At 36.0% G+C, this 23,816-nt stretch overlaps 1 protein-coding gene across 3 annotated transcripts in view; it reads left to right on the forward strand.

Moving 5' to 3' along the window:
• PHLPP2 (PH domain and leucine rich repeat protein phosphatase 2) overlaps positions 1-23,816 on the forward strand; it is a 64,309-nt gene that overhangs the window by 25,032 nt on the left and 15,461 nt on the right. For all 3 annotated transcript variants that reach the window (XM_033127438.1, XM_033127440.1, XM_033127439.1), the window contains exons 4-10: positions 4,860-5,050; positions 11,757-11,882; positions 13,194-13,348; positions 15,269-15,415; positions 15,805-16,035; positions 17,269-17,471; positions 20,159-20,219. In XM_033127438.1, coding sequence (XP_032983329.1) covers positions 4,860-5,050; positions 11,757-11,882; positions 13,194-13,348; positions 15,269-15,415; positions 15,805-16,035; positions 17,269-17,471; positions 20,159-20,219 — 1,114 coding nt within the window. The remainder of the gene's footprint in view (positions 1-4,859; positions 5,051-11,756; positions 11,883-13,193; positions 13,349-15,268; positions 15,416-15,804; positions 16,036-17,268; positions 17,472-20,158; positions 20,220-23,816) is intronic.

The raw sequence follows: 23,816 nt of genomic DNA on the forward strand, positions 1-23,816 counted from the left end.
TACTATTTATTTTTCAGGGTCCTCATATAACTTCTCTGTGTATTCTATCTAAGTTTTATAGGCGCATTCAGTGGGAGAAGATAGGGTGGAGTGTGCTTTTTCTATCTTACTCAGAGCCAGAATCTTAATGGTATGTTGTAATTAAAAGAAGTACTTCATTTTAATATAGTCCAACTTAACACTTTTCCTTTATTATTTTCTAGAAGCTTTATTGTTTTGCCTTTCAATTTCTATTCACGGTCTATTTGTATGACTTCATTTTTTATTCTTTCTCTGTTTGTTTTGAGTATCATCATGATCTCATGGGCTTGTATATATTTGTTACAACTCATTACAGACATTGTTCTTTTTGATGCTCAATTTGTTCCATCTCAGTTAGTGGGGAGCTCTTTCCATTTGGCTTCTACTCGTATGTCCTTCCAACATGACTCCAGTAGTCTTTGATAGCATTCTGGATTTTCCATTAAGTTCTTGCACAACAAAATGTCCTAAGCTATTCTTTTCGTTGTCTGAGTCAGAGTAGGAATAGATCATTTTTTAAGGGCTCATGGTTCATTTTAATGAAAAATGATATTTAGAGATTATAGAGGTAGTCATAGCTATAGAGTTGCCCTTGATTCTCTTTTTATAATTTTTTTAATTATAAAAGCAATCCATTTTCTTTATAGAACATTTGAAAGTATAAATATACAATGATATTAAAATTATCTCTAATTTTCCACTAATAATTTTGGCTTTTGAGATTGGAAATCTAGTTCTTAATTAGAACTATTAGACATTCCAAATACTTATTCTTTTCCTTATTTTATTTTTTATCACTTTCAGAAGATCAGAGATTTGAGGCATTCTGGATATCTACAAACACTCCAAAATTAATAATAAAACAACATGTCATTAATATTTCTTACATAAATAACTTCTAAAACAAAATTGAATGTTCCCTTCTGAGAGTGCTGGTGGATAGATTTATGAGTTTTCTATGTACTAAAATATATAAAGACATAAGGCCAAGAAAAAGAAACTCAATGAATTATATATACATCAATTGATTTAACATCTGTTTCATGTAAACTTTAAAGGAAACTGTTACGCAATTAAGAAGCATGGTAAACTATAAGAAGTCCTGTTTTTATATAACTTAGCCAACTTTGTTTTAGGGGATGTTGTTAAACAGGATGGGGACTCTAGAAACAATGGCAGGTTTGGGGAAAAGAATGAGATTAAAAAGAAACAAAACAGCTTTATTGAGATAGAACTTATATACCATAAAATTCACCTTTTAAAAATTGTACAATTCAGTGCTTTTTAATATCTGCAGAGAGTTGTGCAACCATCACCACTATTAATTTTAGAATGTTTTCACCACCATAAAACGAGACCTCATATCGATGAGTAGTCATTCCCCGTTCCCCACTCCCGTAGCACCTGGCAACTGCGAATCTCCTTTCTGTCTTTACAGATTTGCCTATTCTAAATAATTCGTAAACATGGAATCACATATATACATACTTGGCTTTTTGTAGCTGGCTTCTTTTATTTAACAGAATGTTTTCAAGGTTTATTCATGGTGTAGCCCGTATCAGCACTTCATGTATTTTTATGGCTGAATGATATTCCATTGTATGGACAGACCGCATTTTGTTTATGCATTCATCAGTTGATGGACATTTGGATTGTTTCTGCTTTTTGGCTATTATAAAAGCTGGCTGTTATGAACATTCATATACAAGTTTTTGTGTGGATATATATTTTCAGTTCTCTTGGGTCTAGACATAGTGGAATTATTGGATTATGTGGTAACTCTATATTTAATCTTTTGAGGAACTGTCAGACTGTTTTCCAAAGTGGCTGCACCATATATAATCCCACTAGCAATGTATGAGGGTTCCAAATTATTTACATCCTTACCAACACTTGTTTATCTTTTTTGATTATAGTCATCCCATTGGGTATAAACTGGTATGTTATTGTAGTTTTGATTTGCATTTATCTAATAAGTAATGAAGTTGAGCATCTTTTCATGTGCTTGTTGGCCTTTGGCATATCTTCTTTGGAGAAATATCTATTCAAATCCTTTGCCCATTATTTAATTGAATTATCTTTTTATTGCTGAATTGTGACAGTTCTTTATTTATTCTGGATACAAATCCCTTATCAGATATATGATTTGCCAATAGTCTTTCCTATTTTGTGAGTCATCTTTTCATTTCCTTGATGGTATCTGTTGAACTACAACAGTTTTTATTGATGAAGTCCACTTTATGTATTTTTTTTGTCACTTGTGTTTTTTGTGTCAATATCTAAGAAACCATTGCCTAATCTATGGTCACAAAATTTATTCCTGTGTTTTCTTGCAAAAATTTTGTAGTTTTATTTTTTACGTTTAGGTGTATGATCCATTTTGAGTTAATTTTTGTCTATGATGTGACGTTAGGCATCCAATTCTTTCTTTTGCATGTGGATATCCAGTTGTCCCAGCACCATTTGTTGACAAGACTATTTTCTCCCCATGGAGTTATCTTGGCGCTCTTGTAAAAATCAGTTGTCCATAAATGTAGGGATTTATTTGCAAATTCTCAATTCTATTCCATTACTCTATGTCTATCCTTATGTCACTACTTCATGTGCCAACTCTTGGTGGTAAGTTTTGAAATTGAGGAATGTGAGTTCTTTTTCAAGATTTTTTGGCTATTCTGACTCCATTACATTTCTATATGAATTTTATGATCAGTTTGTCAATGTCTGCCATGAAGGCAGCTGAAATTTTAATAGGAATTGCACTGAATCTGTAAATCAATTTGGGGAGTTTCACCATCTTAACAATATTAAGTTTCCCAACTCGTGAACACTGGGCATCTTTCCATTTATTTAGGTCTTCTTTCATTTCTTTCAACTACATTTTGTAGTTTTCACTGTAAAAGTTTTGCATTACCTTCATTTTATTCTTTTTGATGTTACTGTAAATGCAATTGATTTCTTAATTTCACTTTTGAATTGTTTATGCCTATTGCATAGAAATACTCTTGATTTTAAAAAAAAATCTGTATCCTGCAATCTTGCTGAACTCATTTATTAGTTATAATAGTCCTTTTTGTGACTTACTTAGGGTTTTCTGTATACAAGATCATTTGCAAATACAGGTTACTTCATTCTTTCCAGTCTGATACTGGTTTGGTTTTAAATTTGTAAATTTGAGGTGAATGGGGACATCTGTTGGACATGTCTAGCAAGCAATTGGATATATGAGATCAGAACTAAGGGAAGATTGAGGTAGGAGACAGAAATTTGAAGGCCATTATCAACCTATGAATCATGCAGTTTGGGGTGGGGGTGGAAGCCAGATTGAAGTAAACTGAGTAAATAGGTGAAGTAACAGAGATACTAATACAGAAACACAAATAAGAAAAAAAGAGCCTTAATAGGGTAAATTTATGGAGTTTCTCAAATATGGTTGTGGTCTTTCTGTATTTAAATTACCTGGGATACTTGTTAAAGATACATTTTCCTGTGTTCCATTCCAGGCCCTCTGAATTAGACTCTCTGTGGGTGGGTCTTGGTATTCTGCATTTTAAATTAACTCAGATAATTCTTGTACACACAGAAACTGGAGAATCACTGAACTAAAGGATTTCTACAGTTGAGCTTAAGAGGGAGTGGGAGAAAACTTGAGTGCTTTTGTAGCTCTGATAGAAACAATAAGGAAGGTGGAGTTGGAAGAGTGAGAAGAGACAAGAACCAAACTCCCTGAGGAAGGTGGAATTTAGAATATAGATGAAAGGACTGGCCTAGAATAGGAGAAATGGCTCTCCATATATCTAGTGTTAACATACAAAGTTGAAAAGCTTTGAAGTAATCTAGCCCATTTCCTCATATTATATATGGAAACACATAGTTAACAGGGCAAAGTGATGCCAAAAGTTCAACTATGTAATAATCAATTATGTAAATATTGAGTACAGCCCAGTTTTCTCAACTCCCAGTTTGTTGCTGTTTGCACCATCTCATACTGTTGCTGCTCCTGTTCATTTCTGTGTAGAGTTAAGTTACTTGTCTGTTTTTGTGTGCTTTAACCAAGAACATCTCTTCTGTCATAATGTGTTGTTTTGTTCACTATATCTCAGTCTATAAATATTTCTACTGGGGAGAGGGGCTGAAAGAAAGAGAAGCTCTTACATGCACATTTAACTTCTGCCCCCATGATTGGGATGTTGATTGAAATATCAGTCATAAGTTTTTTCTTACAAGGAGCAGAAAGATGGGATTGTGTATAGAACTAGAGTACTCCCATAGTTATTAATTTCTTCCTTCCAGAATAGACTAATCACAACAATAGTGGCTGTCATGTATTCCATGCCTTTTATACCTAAAACTATGCTTAGTACTTTACATTCATTATCTTAATTTTTTATTACCCTGAAGGTAGGTAGAACTATTAAGATCCAAACTGTATAAAAGAGGATAGTCAAGCTCTGCAAGATTCAGTGGTTCAAAGAAACAAAGTAAGGGGGAGAACAAGGACTCAAACACAGGTTTGAGTGTCTGGCTCCCAAGCCCATGATCTTAACCACTTTACCACACTGCCTTTCTATGTGTATACATGGGAGACACGGCTGTTGGAAGAAGGGTTAACAATGGCGTCCAAAATAAAATCTTGCTCTCTAGACCAAAATTCACAGTACTCCCATTATATAACTTCAGTAACAGGTAACATTTTAGGACTGAGATCTTATTTTATAATACTTAAACGTTGCTTAAATCTGTAAACAAGGTTGCTGAAATTTGACACATTGTACTTTCTTTTCCCTTTGTGTTTTTATCCTCCTTTAATGATGGCTTCTGAAATACTGTTTTCGTTTCAGAAAAACCATGCCACATGGATCATCTGGATCGAATCCTTCTCTCTGGCATCTATAATGTGCGCAAGGGGAAGACCCAGCTGCATAAGTGGGCCGAACGCCTAGTTGTTCTCTGTGGCACCTGCCTCATCGTTTCCTCAGTGAAGGATTGTCAAACTGGAAAGATGCACATTTTGCCTCTGGTTGGGGGAAAGGTAAGGTTCACAAAGGTGAATTATTCTTCATTTGACTATCTTAATTGAAAAAAATATCATATATTTTTCATAACTTTTTTCACATCTTTTTAAAGAAGCCAATATGAACATCATTAATGATGACATCACAAAGTTTATTTTTTAGTATTCTTAGGTTTGAATGAAAGAAACTGACTCAGGCTAATTTAAGCATAAAACAGGGTTATTTACATCGTAGACTCTGGGAAGGCCAAAGGATATCCATGCCCTAATTCTGCTGCAGAAACCTTTGTTTGAAGATACTCCTGTCTCCACTGGATGCTGTTACTGGTAACACCAATAGTAGGCAGAGTATGCTAACACTAGAAGCTGCTTTTGGAAACTAGAAGTGGCTACCATTATCCATCACCAATATAGATTCTTTCCATGTTCTTCTTTTCCCCCATCAGACTAAAATTCAGAGTCTGGGGTGGTCCGAAGCCCCTACCCAGCAGCCATTTCTTGCATCTGTTCTAGAGAATTCCCCGTCATAGGAAAGGAGTTCAGTTGCAAGTCAGTCAAACAGAATGACAGATGACTGGAAACAGATATGTCAATATTTATATGAAGCTACATACAACTTTATTTATTTTGAATCTTAAATATCATTAAACAGTCTGAATTTAAGAGAACCTCCTGACAAAATGACTATGAATTCATGCCTTGAGACATCCAGTCTGATCCAGATACACAATATAGCAATATAGATAAAATATATATATTAAAAAGATAAATATATAAAAAGACATAGTTGAGGGGTGGCCAGTTAGCTCAGTTGGTTAGAGTATGGTGCTGGTAGCACCAAAGTTGCTGGTTCAGTCCCCACATGGGCCACTGTGAGCTGCGCCCTCCTTAAAAAAAAAGAAAAAAGACATAGTTGCACTTAGGAATATAGAATAGAAATTTAAGTGATGAGTAGGTCTGAATCTGGGGACCTACTGGACTCTGTGTCTGAAAGGTTGTGACAGCCCAGGAGTTCAGCTCCTGTAAGTATTTGGGTCTAAAAGTGCTTTGTTTATGATGAGGGACCTGGCTTAATGAGTGAATGTATATAACTCCAGTATCAGCCATGAGGCAGGAACCCACCACTACCAATATGATACCGGGTTCTGGAGCTGAAAGAAGGACACAGTGAAGAAAGTACGTAAAATTTCTCCAAAGGGAGAAAGTGAGTGAGCTCAAGGTTGAGGGGTTGGTGGGGAGGAAGCGGAGACAGGGCAAGAAAAAAAGAAAAAATGAACCTTCCATTCAGGTAATTCTTGTCTATTCTTTCTCTTCCCTCACTAATAGAAGAGAATTTTGTTCAGGGTCGCAGTATGAACCAAGATCAAAAACTGTATTTCTCCTACCTCCTTTGCAGCTAGTGATGGCTAAAAGTTTCCAGGTGGGACTTTTGGGAAAGCCCTTTAAAATGGACAGACATGGATGGCTTGTTGACCCTATGCCCTTCTTTTTCTTCCTTTATGGAACATAGTTGCTCAGTATTGGAGGTGGAACAGTCATATGATAATTGGTAACAGCAGCATGTGCTAAGTGTGGTCATCTGTAAAGTAGAAGGCACTTGGGTCTCTGGTGGGATTATGGAGCTGCTGTACCAGTTATGGACTCACTCTGTTTTTTTTAAGCCACTGTTTTACAGCTGAATATAATTAACTGCTATACTGTAGAATTTTACAGGTTAAAAAATACAAAGAGCCCTTAAGGGAGATGCTGGAGTACATTAATAGGAGTTTTAGAGAAGAGACTAGAGAAGAACAGAGAAGTAATATCTGCAGAAATAATGGTTGAAATTTTTCTAGAAGTAAAGACAAATTATGTTCAGATTGAAAGTACATTGGGTATTATGTAGGATAAATAAAAAAATCTGCACTTAGATACATTGCCAAACATGAAGGACAAGGAGCAAAACATAAAAGTTTCCAGAGAGAAAAGGATTACCTACAAAGAATTGATAACATTTTTTTTCATCAGCAATATGTACTAGAAGACTATTTACAAAATTGCTGAAAGAAAATAAATGTCAACATATGTAACATATGTTTTATAGCCAGCCGAGTTATCTTATAAGAGTCAAGGCAAAATAAAACATTTTCACACACAGACTGATGAGCTGACATATTCTCACTGAAATAACTACTGAAGGATGTACTTCTTTAAAAACAACCCCCTGCCAAAACGAAAAAGCAAAAGAAAAAAATAGAACAAAGGAAAGTAAATTGAAAGGGAAAGTATGAGATATAAGAAACAGTGAGTACAGACATTGATAAAATGTGGTAAATTTACTATTGATTGTAAAAAGTTTAAAATTTTATTATATTTTAATTATAAATTTAAACTACTAGAGCTTAAACTTACCCAGAACAAGAAGTGGTAGTGTGTTCAATAAGTAAAGTGTGATACATTCTTGGGATAAGAGGATAGAAACACCAAATAACTTTAAACTTTAGTAGAAAAATTGTCAAGTGTGAATTTAAAAGCTTTGAGGATAACCACTGAAAGTAAAGGGAGAATATATTCTGTAATGCTGAAAGAAGGCAGGAAAAGAGTTATGAAAAAGCAAAATAATTAGGATGGTAAATTATCACAAATAAATCCAAATATATCAGTAATCACAATAACTGTAATTGTCAGATTGTTATTTATTGTTTTATTTGTATTTTTTAGGCATATTGTTATTTAAACCTTACTAGTTACTATTTATAAGAGACACACCTAAAATTTAGAAGGTTGAACGTGAAATGATGGAAAAATTACACTAGTCAAATAGCAATCAAAAGAAAATTGGTATGGTTATATTAACATCATACAAAACATTTATATGAAAGTTTATATGCAACAAAAGACTGTGTCCAGAATATATAAAGAACTTTTACAACACTGTCATAAAAAGACAAATAACCTAATAAAAAATTGGGCTAAAGATTTGAACAGACTCTTTACCAAAGAAGATATACGGATGGCAAATAAACACATGAAAAGATTATCAACACCATTAGTCATTGGAGAAACGCAATTAAAATTACAGTGAGGTGTTTACACACCACTAGAATGTCTTAAATCAAAAGACTGCAAAGATGGGGAGCAACTGGAACACGCGTGCATCACTGGTGGGAGTGCAGTCACTTTAGAAACCTTTATTTTCATTTCTTAAAAGTTAAACACACGCTTAATCAGATTACCCAGCAATTCTCCTAGGTATTGACAAATGAGCAAAAATCTTTACAAAGACTTTAAGTGAATGTTTATACCAGCTTTATTCACAATTGCCCCAAACTGGAAACAACCCAAATGTTCATTGACTGGTGAATTGATAAACAGATTTGGTATATCCATGCATGGAATACTATTGAGCAATAAAAAGGAATGAACTGCTGATACATACAAGAACAAGGATGAATCACACAAGCATTATTCTAGGTGCAAGGTCAAGTACAAAAGTCCTTTTTGTATGATTCCAGTTATATGAAATTTTAAAAAAGACCAAACAAAACTGTAGTGATAGAAAAATATCACTATTGCCAGGGTATGGAGGGGAGGGGATTGATTACAAAAGGAGGCACAAGGGAAATTGGGAGTGGGGGGTGAGTATAGATATATTCATTTATAAAAACTCATCAAATTGTGCACTTAGAATCGGTGAATTTTTTTAAACCCACAAATTTAATGTAAAGTATACCTCAATAAAACTTAACCTCCCGAAAAAGACTGATGCAGAAGCACTAGTAGGGATAAAGAAGCTCACTACAGAATGATGAAATTAATATTTTACCATGAATATTTAATAATTCTGAAGTTGTACATATTTTACTATGTAGTCTCAACATATATAATCCAAAAATTAACATAATTACTCACACAAATTGACAAATGAACTTCAGTGGAAGATTTACAAACCTTTCTCAGTACTAGACATTATATGACTCTCTTTTTTTCCGTTTCAACATCAATAATAAATATTTAAAAGGAAAGATTATTCTAAAATAATATCTATTCTTCATTTCAGTAACACCCTTTATTTTGACACAGACTCATTTCAATTGCAGTGATCTATTAGTAAGCAAAAGGGTCATGTTGGTGAGCATCACAATTGAAAGTTATGAATATTAAACTTATTGGATCTTTTTAATATGATTCTTTTTTGCTTAAAGTATTTTGTATTTCTGCCACTTGATTCAATCTTTGCTTGGCACCAGAAACCTAATGATTTACGAGTATAACTTAGAAGTTCCAGCTTTAATGCTAGATTAAGATTTAGTAACTATGTATACCAAAGTGAGATGTCAAACAGATGTAAATGGCTCCGTAACTATAAAAAGACTTCATCCTCATCAAAGCTGTATGGGTTGGGTTGTTAGATTTGGAGAATTTCTTTGAAGAAAGCTGTTGTTGTGCTGTGATTCCCTACCACCGCCCCAAATGGGAATGGGAGGTTTCTGCCTCTTTTCTCAAGCCTATGAAAGAGGTTACAACAGGACTCAAGAGAGCTTGATATAGGTCTCCTGCAGTAAGGGGGCCATAGTGGACTAGTGTCCTGCCTTCTGACCAGGAAGTCTTGAGGACAAGAGATGGGCTCCCTAGCAGCTTTGGTGACAGAGCAGAGCCTAGCTCATGCATTGGGATCATTGTGTACTCCTCAGGTTTGTTAGTTTGTGACTCAGGTGGAATTGAAAGAGAGCGAGCCATTGGGTGGGTGGGTGGATTCTCTTAGAACATGTTCAGTAGGGCTACCTGGAGGGGCAGACATCCTTCACTAGACCACAGGCTGAAAATGGACCACCAGATTTCTTCGGGTCTGAGGAAGAAATGGTCAGTTGCTAGAATAGCATGCATTAGCCAGGTAAAGTGATCTGTAAGTGAGAAGCCGTCATTGGTTGGATTGGCGTGAGGGGTATCCAAAGAAGCCTCAGAAGGATCCACTGAAATCTGCTTTAAAATCCCCTTCAAAATCTGCTAGGCTGATTTTGTGAAATCAGCTTACAACTCTGCTAGTCTCTAATAACCTTTGGGCTTATATCTTCCTGTCCTTCCTCCCTCTCTACTTAAACTCGGGAGGGAGTCAGAAATGGCATCTAGCCCACCTAGTAAGTAAGAAAGGAGGTGAGTCTAAATAGGCCAGGGCACCCCTTGCAGGTAGGCAGCTACCTCCATTGTGGCCCAGTGTTGGAAATGGTTGGAGCAGTCTAACCTATGAGGTGGAAACTTTGCCTTGTATCACGTGGGCCTGTTCTGGAGACTCTTTCTGTTCTGAAGCACAGGACAAATTCTAGTTAGCACAGGGACTTGTACTTGGCTGCTGCTGTGTCCGGAAGGCTCCTCCCCTAGAAGACTTCCACTCCTTGCTGCCTGACCCGTCCCCTGAAGGTCTTTGTTCACATGTCACCTTCCTGGGCTGCCCTATTCATCATTCACACCACCCACCCTGTTCCCCTCCAAGCCCCTTACCCTGCTTTATTTTTCTTCATATTACTCATTTATATATTATATTATGCTACAGCATGTCACAGTTTTGGTGTTAGAGTGTTAGTCCCCTCTCAAATATAAACACCATTGCGAGCAGGGGCTTTGTTTTTTATTTACCCTGCTGTGTCCCCAGCACTCCGAATAGTAGAATGCATTCATTCAACAAATAAATTATCAAATTGAAGCCATTCATGACTTAAAGAGTAATAAATAAATTTACTTATAATTATGTCCTTTGAGTCCTACTCCTTCAACATACTTGTTACATAAGTATTCTTTTGCTTTTTCTAAACAGCTTTGTGAAGATATAATTAATATACCATTCAATTTACCCATTTAAAGTGTACTATTCAATGGCTTTTAGTATATTCACAGAGTTGTGCAACTGTCACCACAATCAATTTTAGAATATTTTCATGACCCTGAAAAAAAAAAACCCGCACTCCTTGGCCGCCATTTCCCCATTTTTCCCCCATCCCTAGTCACCTACTAATCTACTTTCTATCTCTACAGAGTTGCTGATTCTGGACATTTCAAATAAATGGAATTCTGTAGTATATGGTTATTTATGACGAGCTTTTTTCACTTAGCATAATGTTTTCAAGGTTCATACATGTTGTAGTATGTATCAATATTTTATTCCTGTTTATGGCTGAATAATAGTCTATTACATGGCTAGACCACATTTTGTTTATATATTTACCTGTTGATGGACATTTAGGTCGTTTCCACCTTTTGGCTGTTACGAATAATGCTGCTGTACGTTTTTGTGTGGATATATGTTCAGTTCTCTTGGGTCTATATCTAGTAGTGGAATTGCGGGGTCACATGGTTACTATGTTTAACCTTTTGAGGAACTGCCAGACTATTTCCTAAAGTGGCTGCACCATTTTACATTCCCACCAGCAGTGTATGAGGGTTCCAGTGTCTCCACATCCTTGCTATACTTGTTAACCAACACTTATTATCTGTGTTTTTATATTAACCATCCTAGTGGATGAGACATGGTATCTCATGGTTTTGATTTGCAAATGCAAATTAATGACATTTTATGTGCTTACTGGCATTTCATGTGGTTATGGCATTTCTCGTAGCTTTTTTGGGAGAAATACCTATTCAAATTCTTTGCCTGTTTTTAAAAATTCAGTTATTGTCCTTTGCTTTTGGACTAGGATTTTTTTTTTTTTTTTTTTTTTTGGTTCTGGTTTTCTTTCCTCCTCTTCTTTAGGTAGAAGAAGTGAAGCGACGGCAGTACTCTCTTGCATTCAGCTCAGCTGGAGCCCAAGCTCAGACCTATCATGTCAGCTTTGAGACTTTGACTGAGTACCAGAGATGGCAACGGCAGGCGTCCAAGGTGAGAAGCTGCCAAACGTCATGATGTGAGGATGAGAATGTAGAAGCCCAATAGAAATGTATTTTGAAACTAACTCCCAAAAGAACAAATTATAATTCTTAGGCATTTTATTCTAGGCCTTTCTAGTATATAATGAATGAAATCATGGAATTCCACCAGGTCCTTATTATTTATATTTCCATAGTATTAAATGCTTTCAAAGGTGTTTCCAGGTGCATTTACCTCTGTACTATCTCTGTGAGGAGGGTAGAGCCTTGAAGGAATGAGATTCAAATGACTTCCTCGACCATAGTAGTCAGTGATCGATGGAGCCATTCCCTAACTGGTAGCCTAATGCTTCTTGGTCTGTATATATTTAGAACAGCTTTGATGAATGACCAGATTTGAACTTACTGATGGGACATTATTATTCCTCATCACAAACCATTATTCCTGTATACTGAGGGTGATTAACTTTTCTGCATAATTTCTGCTTTTCTATCTTGGAACAATGAAATGCTCTAAAATTGTATTACAGTTTCCAAATTCTCTTGTTCTCTTAGCTATCTTCACAGAATTTTAACACATTTTTCTTTGTGAAGCTAAATAGTTGCATGAAGGATTTTTTCAGTATAATGACCTGTCATCAAAACATGACTGACTTTTCCAGTGATATTTTGTTGGTTTTTTCTAAGACTCATTTTCTGAATCCATGTTTTATTAGCATATTATTATAGAATTATAAACCTTGTTTTGATTTTATTGAATTTTCAGTACTTATATTGTGGTGGTAATAAAATCTGCTCGGAATAAAATTAGTTTCAATTTTTAGTAGCTATTTCATTCTTCTGTCCTGAGAAGTTCATATTTTTTGAGCATCTTTTGTATGCTAAGCAGTGTGCTGTTTGCTTGATTATTTAATTTTATCCTCACAACAGATGAAACTGCACTAGTAAGTAGCAGAGCCCATGTGGCTACAGAAGGCCATGTCTCCCAATATCACACTGCTTTTCGAAGTTTTGTAGTTGTTTTGAATCATCTTAACTTTACTTATAGTATGAAATGTTAGTTTTCCATCTTAATGATTTATATTTTTTTTATCCTTTGCTTATAGATACTTGACTGCATACCTTCGGGTTTTCCTAGAAGCTAATGGTTTTGGGGGAGAGTAAAAATTAACTTGTTTTTATAACGGAATAGTTGGATTTCATTACCTTTTTTTCCCTCAGATCTTCTTAGCCTGTGCCTTTTTGTGTAAATGCCATTTCACACTCTGCTGGGTGAGAGCGTACCGTCCTGGCTGAGATGACTCTTCTCTTTGACCTCCTTCAGGTGGTGTCCCAGCGCATCAGTACTGTTGATCTGTCCTGTTACAGCCTTGAGGAGGTTCCTGAGCATCTCTTCTACAGTCAAGATATCACCTACCTCAACCTGCGCCACAACTTCATGCAATTAGAAAGACCAGGGGGCCTTGACACTCTCTATAAGTATGTGGAGAATAGGCTTCCGGGAACGTCTTAAAACTGAATCGTAATCAGTATCTTAGTGCTTTATACTGGAAGTGAGCCTGCTCACGATCATCTATATATTCGAAAATTTCCCCACCATTTTGAAGAGGAAGCAAAAGTTTTTATTTACATAATTTTTCCACTCTCCATTCTCCCTCTATAAAATAGAAGAGAGATGCAAAATTTCTGTTACAGAGGCAACATTGAGCTGCCATTGATCTGGACAATCTTTTTATATAAGTTGTTGACAGCGATGCATGTTCTGTAGCCACAGTAAATTGAGAGATTCGGTTTATGGAAGGTTTTGAATCAAAAGTATCTAGCATAAATGACGGAAATAGGGCTTTTATCTTTCTTTTGTACCTGCTACTGTGACCTCTTGAGTCTTGTATTAGCTATGAAACCTCTTTCTTCTAATAGAGAAACCATTCCACTCCTAAGGGACTATGACCCATATATTTTTCTATTTCCTTTGTTAGAATTTAGTCCCCATTCCCAACTTCCATCCATGACCCCTCCCTCCTTCCTTTAAAAATGGATGGAAGTGAATAAGTATATGGTGTTAAGGAATCATCTGGGCTTTTTTTGGGGAGGGGAGAAATCGGAAATAAAAGCATTCAAATTACATGGTGATTAAAAAGATAATACACATTGAAGTGACTTTTTACACATTTCCTCAATAACTTACATTTCTAGTATAATTTTCAGAAAATTATCTGATATGTTTTACAATGTTTTTCAAGTATAAGACTATAGTAATGAGATAATTATTATTTTAATAATATTGGTATGTAAAAATAAAAAGCTGTAATTTTAAGGAAGTGGGTTTCTAACATTTCCTTTTGAGTTGCTATGAAAATAAGGTTAATCGAGTTTGAGGGCAGGGTTAGGAATTCTGAAGTCAAGGCACCAAGCCAAAGGAACAATCAGTACTCAAGATCAGGACAATTAGAAATCAAGAGTTAAAAATTTGAAAAGGGGGCGGCCGGTTGCTCAGTTGGTTAGAGCACGATGCTCATAACACCAGGGTTGATGGTTCAATCCCTGCATGGGCAAGTGTGAGCTGCATCCTCCATAACTAGATTGAAACAACTACTACTTGACTTGGAGCTGATGGGTCCTGGAAAAACACATTTCAAAAAAAACAAAAATTGGAAAGAGGACCATTAGAGTGAGGTACCAGGGATTCAAATCTAGAAGCAGGTGGTACAGATCATTATGGAGAACACCACCTCAGCCATACCATCTTGTACTAGCATGGTAACAAAGTATAATACTTCTAAGTAGAATTACCAAAGTGACTCCTATGGATCCAATTTCTGGCTAAGGCAGTATAGATACATTTACTTGTATGAACAAAATAGAAGCACTAGAAATTATTAAAAATGTATGTCAGATCATATTACAGTAAAAGTCCATATTACATACATATTTTTAAGCTCTAAGTGGTCCATTCATTTCAAGTCACATTTGAGCCAACGTAATTTCAAATATGAAAAACGTTGCTTATAATGGGATTTGAGCTGCATATTTGTTAGCTATTCCTGTGTCCATGAATTGATTAATTGCTGCAAGGCTTTTGTATATTGCATGTAGAAATTTAATAAAGGAAAAGATTTCAAGCATATCAATATGACTTGATACAAAATAATTGTACCAGCATAAGCTTAGCTTCAAGATTTTCTGCCTCTTAAAGGGTAAAAGAGAAGAACTCCCATCTCACTAGACCCAGTTTCCTTGATAGCATGGACTGAGTGTTAGTCATCTGCGTATCTGCTGTACACAATGTTTGGCATGTAGCCAATGCTCAATAAATATTTGTGGAACATACTCTATGATGGACATTTAAAACAGATTGCTTTTTCATTCAATATTATAATTTGTGTGTTTGCTTTTTAGATTTTCTCAGCTGAAGGGCCTGAACTTGTCCCATAATAAACTTGGGTTGTTTCCTGTATTGTTATGCGAGATTTCTACCCTGACTGAGCTAAACCTTTCCTGTAATGGATTTCACGACCTGCCAAGTCAGATTGGCAATCTACTAAAGTAAGTATCTGACTTTTACTAGATTCATCTTTTGCCTTACAGAATATGGAACTTGTTTGGCATTTGGAATGAGGGTAGTGCCATGGGCTCTTGCAGTGAAATAAATCCTGTAATTATGATGATTCTAGTCAGTAGCAGTTACTTGCCTACAGCAGTGACTAGTCCCTCAGTTTCAACAGCAGAGGCTCTAACTATTTTTGATGTTGGCAGGACTATCCATGTCCAATATACAGACTTATTAATAAGTCTCTATAGATAGACTTAAGATGTTTTATCATTTATTGAATTCCTAATAAATTAGTAACATAAATTAGAATCCATAATTCTAATTCTAGCCATTCCAATTAAAACCTTTCATAAAGTAGACTTGTTTTGTTTTCTTCTTACAGTCTTCAAACTCTCTGTCTTGATGGCAATTTTCTGACTACTTTGCCTGAAGAACTGGGAAATCTGCAACAGCTTTCCTCCCTGGGAATTTCCTTCAACAACTTTAGTCAAATTCCTGAGGTTTATGAGAAACTCAGTATGTTAGATAAAGTGGTTATGGCAGGAAATCAACTAGAAGTCCTAAACCTCGGGTTGCTGAATAGGATGAGCCATATCAAACATGTAGATTTAAGGTAAGTTCATTCGTTACCATATTTTCTTTAGCGTGACCTCTGATGGACCTTTAAATTTTCTCCTCGTAAAGTCTTCTGTAAAACATTAGTCTTTTAAAACAGTATATATTTTTAAAGCTGTAGTAAAGCTTCATCTTTCTCTACTCAATAGTAGAGAGATTATAAATGAGGTATAGGGGTACCACATGATTTTTCAAATTGCCTTTGACAATGGTTGTTCTGACTTAACCTCCCAGCTACATTTTGTGAGAATTCCCATTTCCTTGTATCCTTATCAATGTTGGATTTTAGCAGAATTTTTCCTTATTGTCAGTATAGTAGGAAGAAAATAGTATTTCATTGTTTTAATCAATTTATTTACTTATGAGTGAAGTTGAGCTTCTTTTTTATGTGCTTATTGGTAGTTTGTCCATAAACTTGACCGTTTTTCTATTGAAACATTGGATTTCTTCTTGATAACCATTGTATTAATTGAAATGTTAAAGGTTTTACTACTAATAGTTTTTATAAGAGTTTTATTTTTTAGTTACCATCTTTTCCTAAGGGATGCTGGTAAAGACATATATGTAAATGTTCTATCATTTACGCTAAGCCATTGATGTCCCTTGTAAAGATATAGTAACAGAAAAATTTATTGAAATACAGGAAAATGAGAACAGGCCAGTGTACATTAAATCATATACTTGTATAGCAGAAAACCAAGAAGCCATTTTCTGTATTAATAATTTGCCCCTGAACTATTCCATATAGAAACAGATTATTTACCTCTTCATTAATTAGTATAATGTGATTGCTAGACAGAGTAGGCAGAACAATGGGAAGAAGTATGGCTGCTTCCTCTTGCTCTTGGCATGGAGCTCCATGACTGCTTTGCTACTCACTCACCGAGAACATTATGTTCATCTTGTTCCTTTGTCCTGGTCTTTCGTCCCTACCCAACTTTATTAGGTATTTGGATGTAAGTTTTTAACTTTGTGGGTGTGGTCCCTTTTTCCTTTCTCTTTATATATAATTTGTTAATGTATTTGCCACTCTGAATTGTCTAACAATTTATAAACAAAGAACTCAGGGTACAGCTATCTGATTATTAGTACCTTGCAAAGTGAGGCAAGTAGTGAAATTCTTAAGTTGTTTAGGAAAGAGAGAATGGGATCATACCGCTGCTGTTTTTCTTTTGGTAAGCACATTTAGTAGAATTTATTACTAATGGTTTCCTTATTTCTGAATATTAAGGATGAACCATTTGAAAACCATGGTTATTGAAAATCTGGAAGGAAATAAATACATCACTCACATGGATTTGCGGGACAATCAACTGACTGACTTAGATCTTAGCTCCTTATGTAGCTTGGAGCAGCTACATTGTGAGCGGAACCAACTGAGGGAGCTGACACTCAGTGGCTTCTCCCTTCGAACTCTGTACGCCAATTCAAACAGTGAGTTCTCTATCCAGCCTCCTGTTTTTTTCTTATAGCTCTCGTCAGAGCTTTCTAAGAGTAATTGCATTTGTGATGTTCCTCAGCCACTCTGCAAAGTGAAGTTTGAGGTCCATTGAGACCTAGCTTTATCTTTTAAGTTTGCTGTCAATACTAAAGTGGTTGAAATATGCATTAAAAGACATCTCAAAATACTTTGAGCTTCACTAAGTGCCAAATATTTACTAAATATTTAGCCCTTTGCCAATTTCTAATCTAAAACCTTGTACTGCCTCAGTTCTAGAATGAGAAGCCTCCTTTTCAGTAGTGATTTGCTCCAGGAATATTTTTCAATGTAAAAGGCCTCATATTTGTGGAGGCCATTCTCTTTATGGAGAGTTCTTTACCAAAGAGGTTATGATTTCTTTTTCTGTGTTTATAGAAGGAAAAGATTATCAGTTTCACTGTCAAAGAAATGCAAATTTAGATATTACAAGTTTATACTCATCAAATAGAAAAATGCTAAGTGCTATTGAAGATATGGAGAAGCAGCAAATCTTATACACTGCCAGTGAGAGGGCCAGTTGGTAAAACCACCTTGGAGAGCAATATAACAGTGTTAGAGAAGTCAAAGACGCACATAGCCCATATTCTAGCAGTTCTCTTGCTTGAACTATCTCCCAAAGACTCATGTGCAGAAGGAAATGAGTACAAGAATGTTTATCACAGCACTGTTTGTTATAGTTATAGTGAAAAAAATAAAAAATATAACCATTAATAGGAAAGTGGGTAAGCTAAACCGTGATATTTTTATACAGTAGAATATTACACAGCAATGGAAATCAATGTACTGAAGCTTTGTGTGTTAATACGGATAAGTCTCCGAAACATTTTTGAGCAAAATAGAAAGTGCATAATTATATGTATGCTGTTATAGTTATATCAAATTTTAAAATACAAAATGTTTTTGTAGCTATAAGTATGCCATAACACTATGAAAGAATCCATGGGAATAATAAAAAATCATATTCAGAATGATGTTTACCTCTTGGTATGTGCAGTTTTAATTCTAATTTTAAAAAGTCTGAAGTATACACATAAGGCAGAATGTGAAGATTTGTTAAAAGCTAGGTGATGGGTGAAAGAGTGTTCATTATTTTATTCTCTTTATTTTTCTGTATCTTTAAAATACATTATTAGGATAAAAGTTAGGGATTACTCTTGTGATTTCCTTTAATCATGTTACAGAAGCTTCAAATTGTAGCTTAGATTAATTGCGTAGGTCAGAGTAGTGTCAAAGCTGATAAGTGTTGGCTTGTGCTGTTTATACATATTGTGAGATGGTAATAGGTCTTCTGCCATGGAAATATTTATTATCAGTCCCATTCTCTATTCTTAATGTATTTAAAGCATCTGAATGACTGGCCCCATTGGAAAAGACCTCATTGACATACATGCAGTTTTTCTTGGTAACCAAGATTCTATCATAGTACTGAACTAAAGGGAGCTTGTGTGAAGTTAGCTACTCTGTTTATGGAATCCTTAAATTCCACAACCTGGAAGAATTCATATCAACACTTACAGTTTGGATGCCTCAAAAGTAAAGATCTCAGCTTCACAAAAGAAGTTATCAAAATGATTAGCAAATATATGAAAAGGCAGTCAACTTCACTAGTCATCAGTGATGTGCAAATTGAAACCCTAGTGTGACACCACTACACACCTACCAGAATAACTAGAATGAAAAAGATGGAAAATACCAGTGTCAGCTGTTGGGCGTGTAAATTGGTACAGCCACTTTGGAAAACTGTTCAGTAGTATCTACCAAAGCAGATACTAAAGTAGTATCTACTAAAGAGCATTTGTACCTCCTGTACTCCTCTGTTCCTCTCCCAAACTTACCTCAATATAAATGCATATTAGGCCACAAAAGACATGGATGAAAATGTTCCTAGAAATACGCACTATCCATAGTAACCCCAACTGGAAAAGACTTAAATGCCCTAACTCTAAAATGGGTTAATAGATTGTGGTATAGTCACATAAAAAGTTTTATATAGCTGTGAGAATGAATGAACTACAACCCTATGCAATAATATGAGCAAATCTCACAAGTACAATGTGGAGTGAGCGAAGCCAGATCAAAAACTTTACATACTGTATGTGTATATTTATGTCAGTGAGCAAAAGTAGTCTGTAGTTTCGGGAGTCAGGACGGTATTGCCCTTGTGGAGCAGTGACTGGAAGGGTAGATGAGGGGAAGCTTCTGGAAAGCTAGTAACGTTCTGTTCTTGGTCTGGGCACTGGTTACAACAGTGTTCTGTTTGTAAAAATGTGTTGATCTGTACACTTAAGATTATTGCCCTTTTCGATATTTATGTTTTACTTTAATTAAAAGTTTAAAAGTATTGCCAGTAAAAATCCAACTACTAATTTTTTAAAAATAAATAGTTACTGTTAGTATTTAACAACTACCTGATCTAGTATGAATCCAGTGCAGTACACGAGATCCGTCAATTGCTGTATTTGGTTTTCAAATTGGGATCAAGCAGTTAACGTGAGTTACCTATTGGTTTTTATCTTTAGTTCATCTCAGTAGATGACATCAGTCTTCTCTCTGATGATTTCACTAAGCCACTTTTCCCTTATTTACTCTGTTACTTCCTTCTTTAGAGAATGTCACTAACACCTGTGTGTTTTTTGATTAGGGCTGACGACAGTGAATGTCTATCCAGTACCCAGTCTTCTCACTTCTCTAGAACTTTCCAGGTGAGTGTAGTGCTTGTTTGATTTTTAATATTTAAGAGATATAGGTGGTTAATTTGGTGGCTTTGAGGTACCAGAAATCTAAATATATTGAAATATTTGGATAACCTAGAGAAGGGCAAAAGGATGACTAGAAGAATAAGTTTAATGGCCATACTCTCTAGTTAAAGAAAGGGTCCTCTTGAAACAGAAAGGTGCCTATGAATTACTCTTTCTTAAAGTCTATGGCTTTAGGATGAAATGAATCATGGCAGTGATTTCCTTTTTGCCAGTTGGAATCAGATAATTATTGGTTTTTAGATAGTGGTTTATTTTTAAATTTTTATTACTCTTTTGATACTCTTGTAACCCATGTTGATCTGATCTTCAGAGAGATATTGATTATATTTAGGATTTTATTATTTCTGGTGGTGGTCAAGAATAAACATAAATGAGGTTTGCTTTCTTTACTTCATTTTTTAACATGTTAGGCATTCAGGATTCAGTGGTTGCATTTTACAATCTAGTGTAGTGTTTGACAAACAAGCAGTTACAGGCAGCATCGTAAGTGCTGTGAGTATGGAGTGCTAGAAACAGGTACACAGGGTAGTGGGCAGGGTCCTATATGGTCAGGGTTGTAAAGTTTAAATGAGATGATAAATGCAAAATATGTAGTGCAGTGCCTGGCATAAAATAGTCTCATGATATTAGCTGTTATAGCCAGGTTTCTTTTTGTTGCTGTTACTTTATTGTCATTATTATTATTAAGCTATTGTTCTAGATTCCCTTCCATGCATTTCAATCATATGAGGTGTGATAAAACAATATGGTGAATGTATAAATAAAAAATTTATTACAGTGTAAGACACATTGCCAGTAACACTCCTCAAAATACTCCCCCTCTCTTTGAACACTCTTATCTCATTGTTCTTGCCACTTTCTGAAGCAGTTCTGGAAGTCCTCTTTCGTGAGTGTCTTTTGTTGCACTCTTGTGGCTACCTCAAAATCCTGAATCATTTTGACTTGGGGAAAGAGCCAGAAGTCAACACAGTGCCAGATCTGGTGAATACGTTGGATGAGGACACACATGTTTTTATTTGACAGAAATTGCTGTATACCAGAAGCAGTGTGTGACACAGAGCATTGTCATGATGGAGGATGATTTATGGCACACTTTAAAACACACCTTCTCTCAACCATAACTCACATTCAACTCACTACACCAAACAAGTTGAAACTTGTCACACACTGTTACTATGGTTCAAAGCGCTGCTTCCCGTATTAAAGATCCCTCCCTTTCCATTGGATGGCACTTGGCAGCAGCATTCACCATATTTTGTGATCGCAACGGAAAGGCTCCGTGTCACACATCGCTTCTGGTATGGCAATTTCTGTCAAATCGAACCATTACGGTATGTCCTCATCCACCTTATTCACTGGATCTGGTACTGTGTGACTTCTGGCTTTTCCCCAAAGTCAAAATGACCATGAAAGGTAAACAATTCGAATCGATTCAGGACATTGAGGCAGCCACGACAGCATAACTAAAGACACAAAAGAGGACTTCCAGAACTGCTTCACAATGAATGAAGTAAGTGTGTTCAAAGAGAGGGGGAGTATTTTGAGGGGGATTAATGGCAATGTGTTTTATACTGTAACAATTTTTTTTTTAATTTCGGCCTTCACTGTATATCTTGATTACACCTCGTATCTTCCTAATAAAATCCCAACATGGATCAATACTAAGGTTTACCTTCTCTGCTGAGTTTGATCCTTGCTGAAGAAAATCATATGGACACCACTATAAATTCCTGTTTTCCACCCCTACCTGGAGCTTATTGGCCTTTTCTCTTGTCAGCTCCTTGCTGTGGCCTGGGCATCTGTTCCAAATGGCTCAGCTTCCCTCAACTGCACTGTCCCTTATCTCCTCTACTCTAGAGCGTAGCTTCCTACTTGACTGAGAAAATAGGGGCCATCTTGGGTGATGTCCCGGAGCTTCCTACCACTTTGCTTAAATTAATAAAAATTCATATCCATTCTCAGCTTCTTTCCTCTGTTCAGGGCCAGTCCAGCCATCCGTTTCTTTGGTCCTGTCCACTCCACTCCCACTGCTCTGTTAATCACCCTCCTCCTCCCCTCTTGTGTGGTCAGTGTCTTCCTTTTTCTCAGTCCATACACCCAATCATGTCTCTTCTGTCTTTAGCAAACAAAAAAAGTTCCTTTTGTCTTGCAGCTCCTCCAGCTACTATCTAATCCTTCTCATCCCCTTTTTGTCCAAATTTCTCGAGAATTATTTGCATTTGTTGGCTCAGTTTTCTCAGTTCCCATTTGCTTATCACACTACATCTTGCTTTAGACCTTCTCTTATGGAATTTTTCTATATTGTCACTGTTTATGGTGTATTTTCTTCAAACATGCTATTTCCTCAGCTGATTAACACGATCGGACTTTTTTCAGGCCACTTTGACCATTCCCTCTGTCTCTTGCGTACTCCTCTTCGTTAGCTAGCTCTTTATAGGTTGCTTATTCCAGGGTCTGTCCTTGGCCCACTATACTTCTCATTTGACATGATCTCATTTACTCCAATGATTTCAGCTACACTTCAGTGTCATGGTCACCCAGATGGTTAGCCCAGATTCTCTTCTTTCAGCCTCAGACCCAAGTGTCCAGTTTCATATTAAGACATTTAGACCTGCACTTCTCCAAGTGCCTTAAATATGTGCAAAATTAAACTCATTATCCACCCCTTCACCTCATTTTAATTTGATGTCTTGTGACTATTTTAGCTTTTTGGCATTAGCATAAGACATTCATATCCAGATGGACACCACTATAAATTCACAATTTCCTACCTCATTTGGCGCTTATCAGTATTTTCTCTGGATCTGATTTTCTCCCTAGTCATCTAGGCTAGAAACCTGAAAGTCATTTTTGATTCTTCCTCTGCTCTACTCCCATGTCTAATCCATTTCCAAGTAGTTTTGATATTTGCCTCCTGTGTATTTCTGGAGTCTCTTTCCTCCCGTCCCCTCCATGTGCATTGCCACTCATTTAGTCCCATGTCATTTCTTGTCTGGAATTCTGTAACAGCTTCCTGATTATTCGTCCTTTTACTAATATAACCACCTCAACCAGACCCCCATGTATCCGCAGAGTGAACTATTCAAAGTGCAAAACTGACAGCCTCCCCACTGCTTACAAACCCTTCAGTGATGCCCCTATACCTGCAGGATAAAGTCTAGATATGATTTAGGTCTCTCCAGGTATGTTTCTTACCACTCTCTGATCCATATTTGTTGCTCCAGCATTACCAAGCTGCTTATGATTATTTCCATGTATATCATGCCATTTCTTTTCTTGCCTCTGTGCTCCACCTCATGTTTTCACCTCTTTCTTGGAATGTTCCCCTTAACTCAAGTCATTGTACAACATTTTTCAAATTCTAACCCAGGTGTTATTTCTTAGGGACCTTGCCTTGATGCATTTCAGGCCAAGTCGTTTCCTTTACTAAGCCATTATAGCAGTATCTGCATTTCTCTCTTTTTTCATTCTGCCTCATCATATCAGTCAATCAGTAAATACTTTGAGACCTAGAGAAGCTAAACAACATCTGAAAATAAA

The sequence above is a fragment of the Rhinolophus ferrumequinum genome, chromosome 15 (assembly GCF_004115265.2).
Source record: "Rhinolophus ferrumequinum isolate MPI-CBG mRhiFer1 chromosome 15, mRhiFer1_v1.p, whole genome shotgun sequence".
NCBI classification, from domain to species: domain Eukaryota; kingdom Metazoa; phylum Chordata; class Mammalia; order Chiroptera; family Rhinolophidae; genus Rhinolophus; species Rhinolophus ferrumequinum.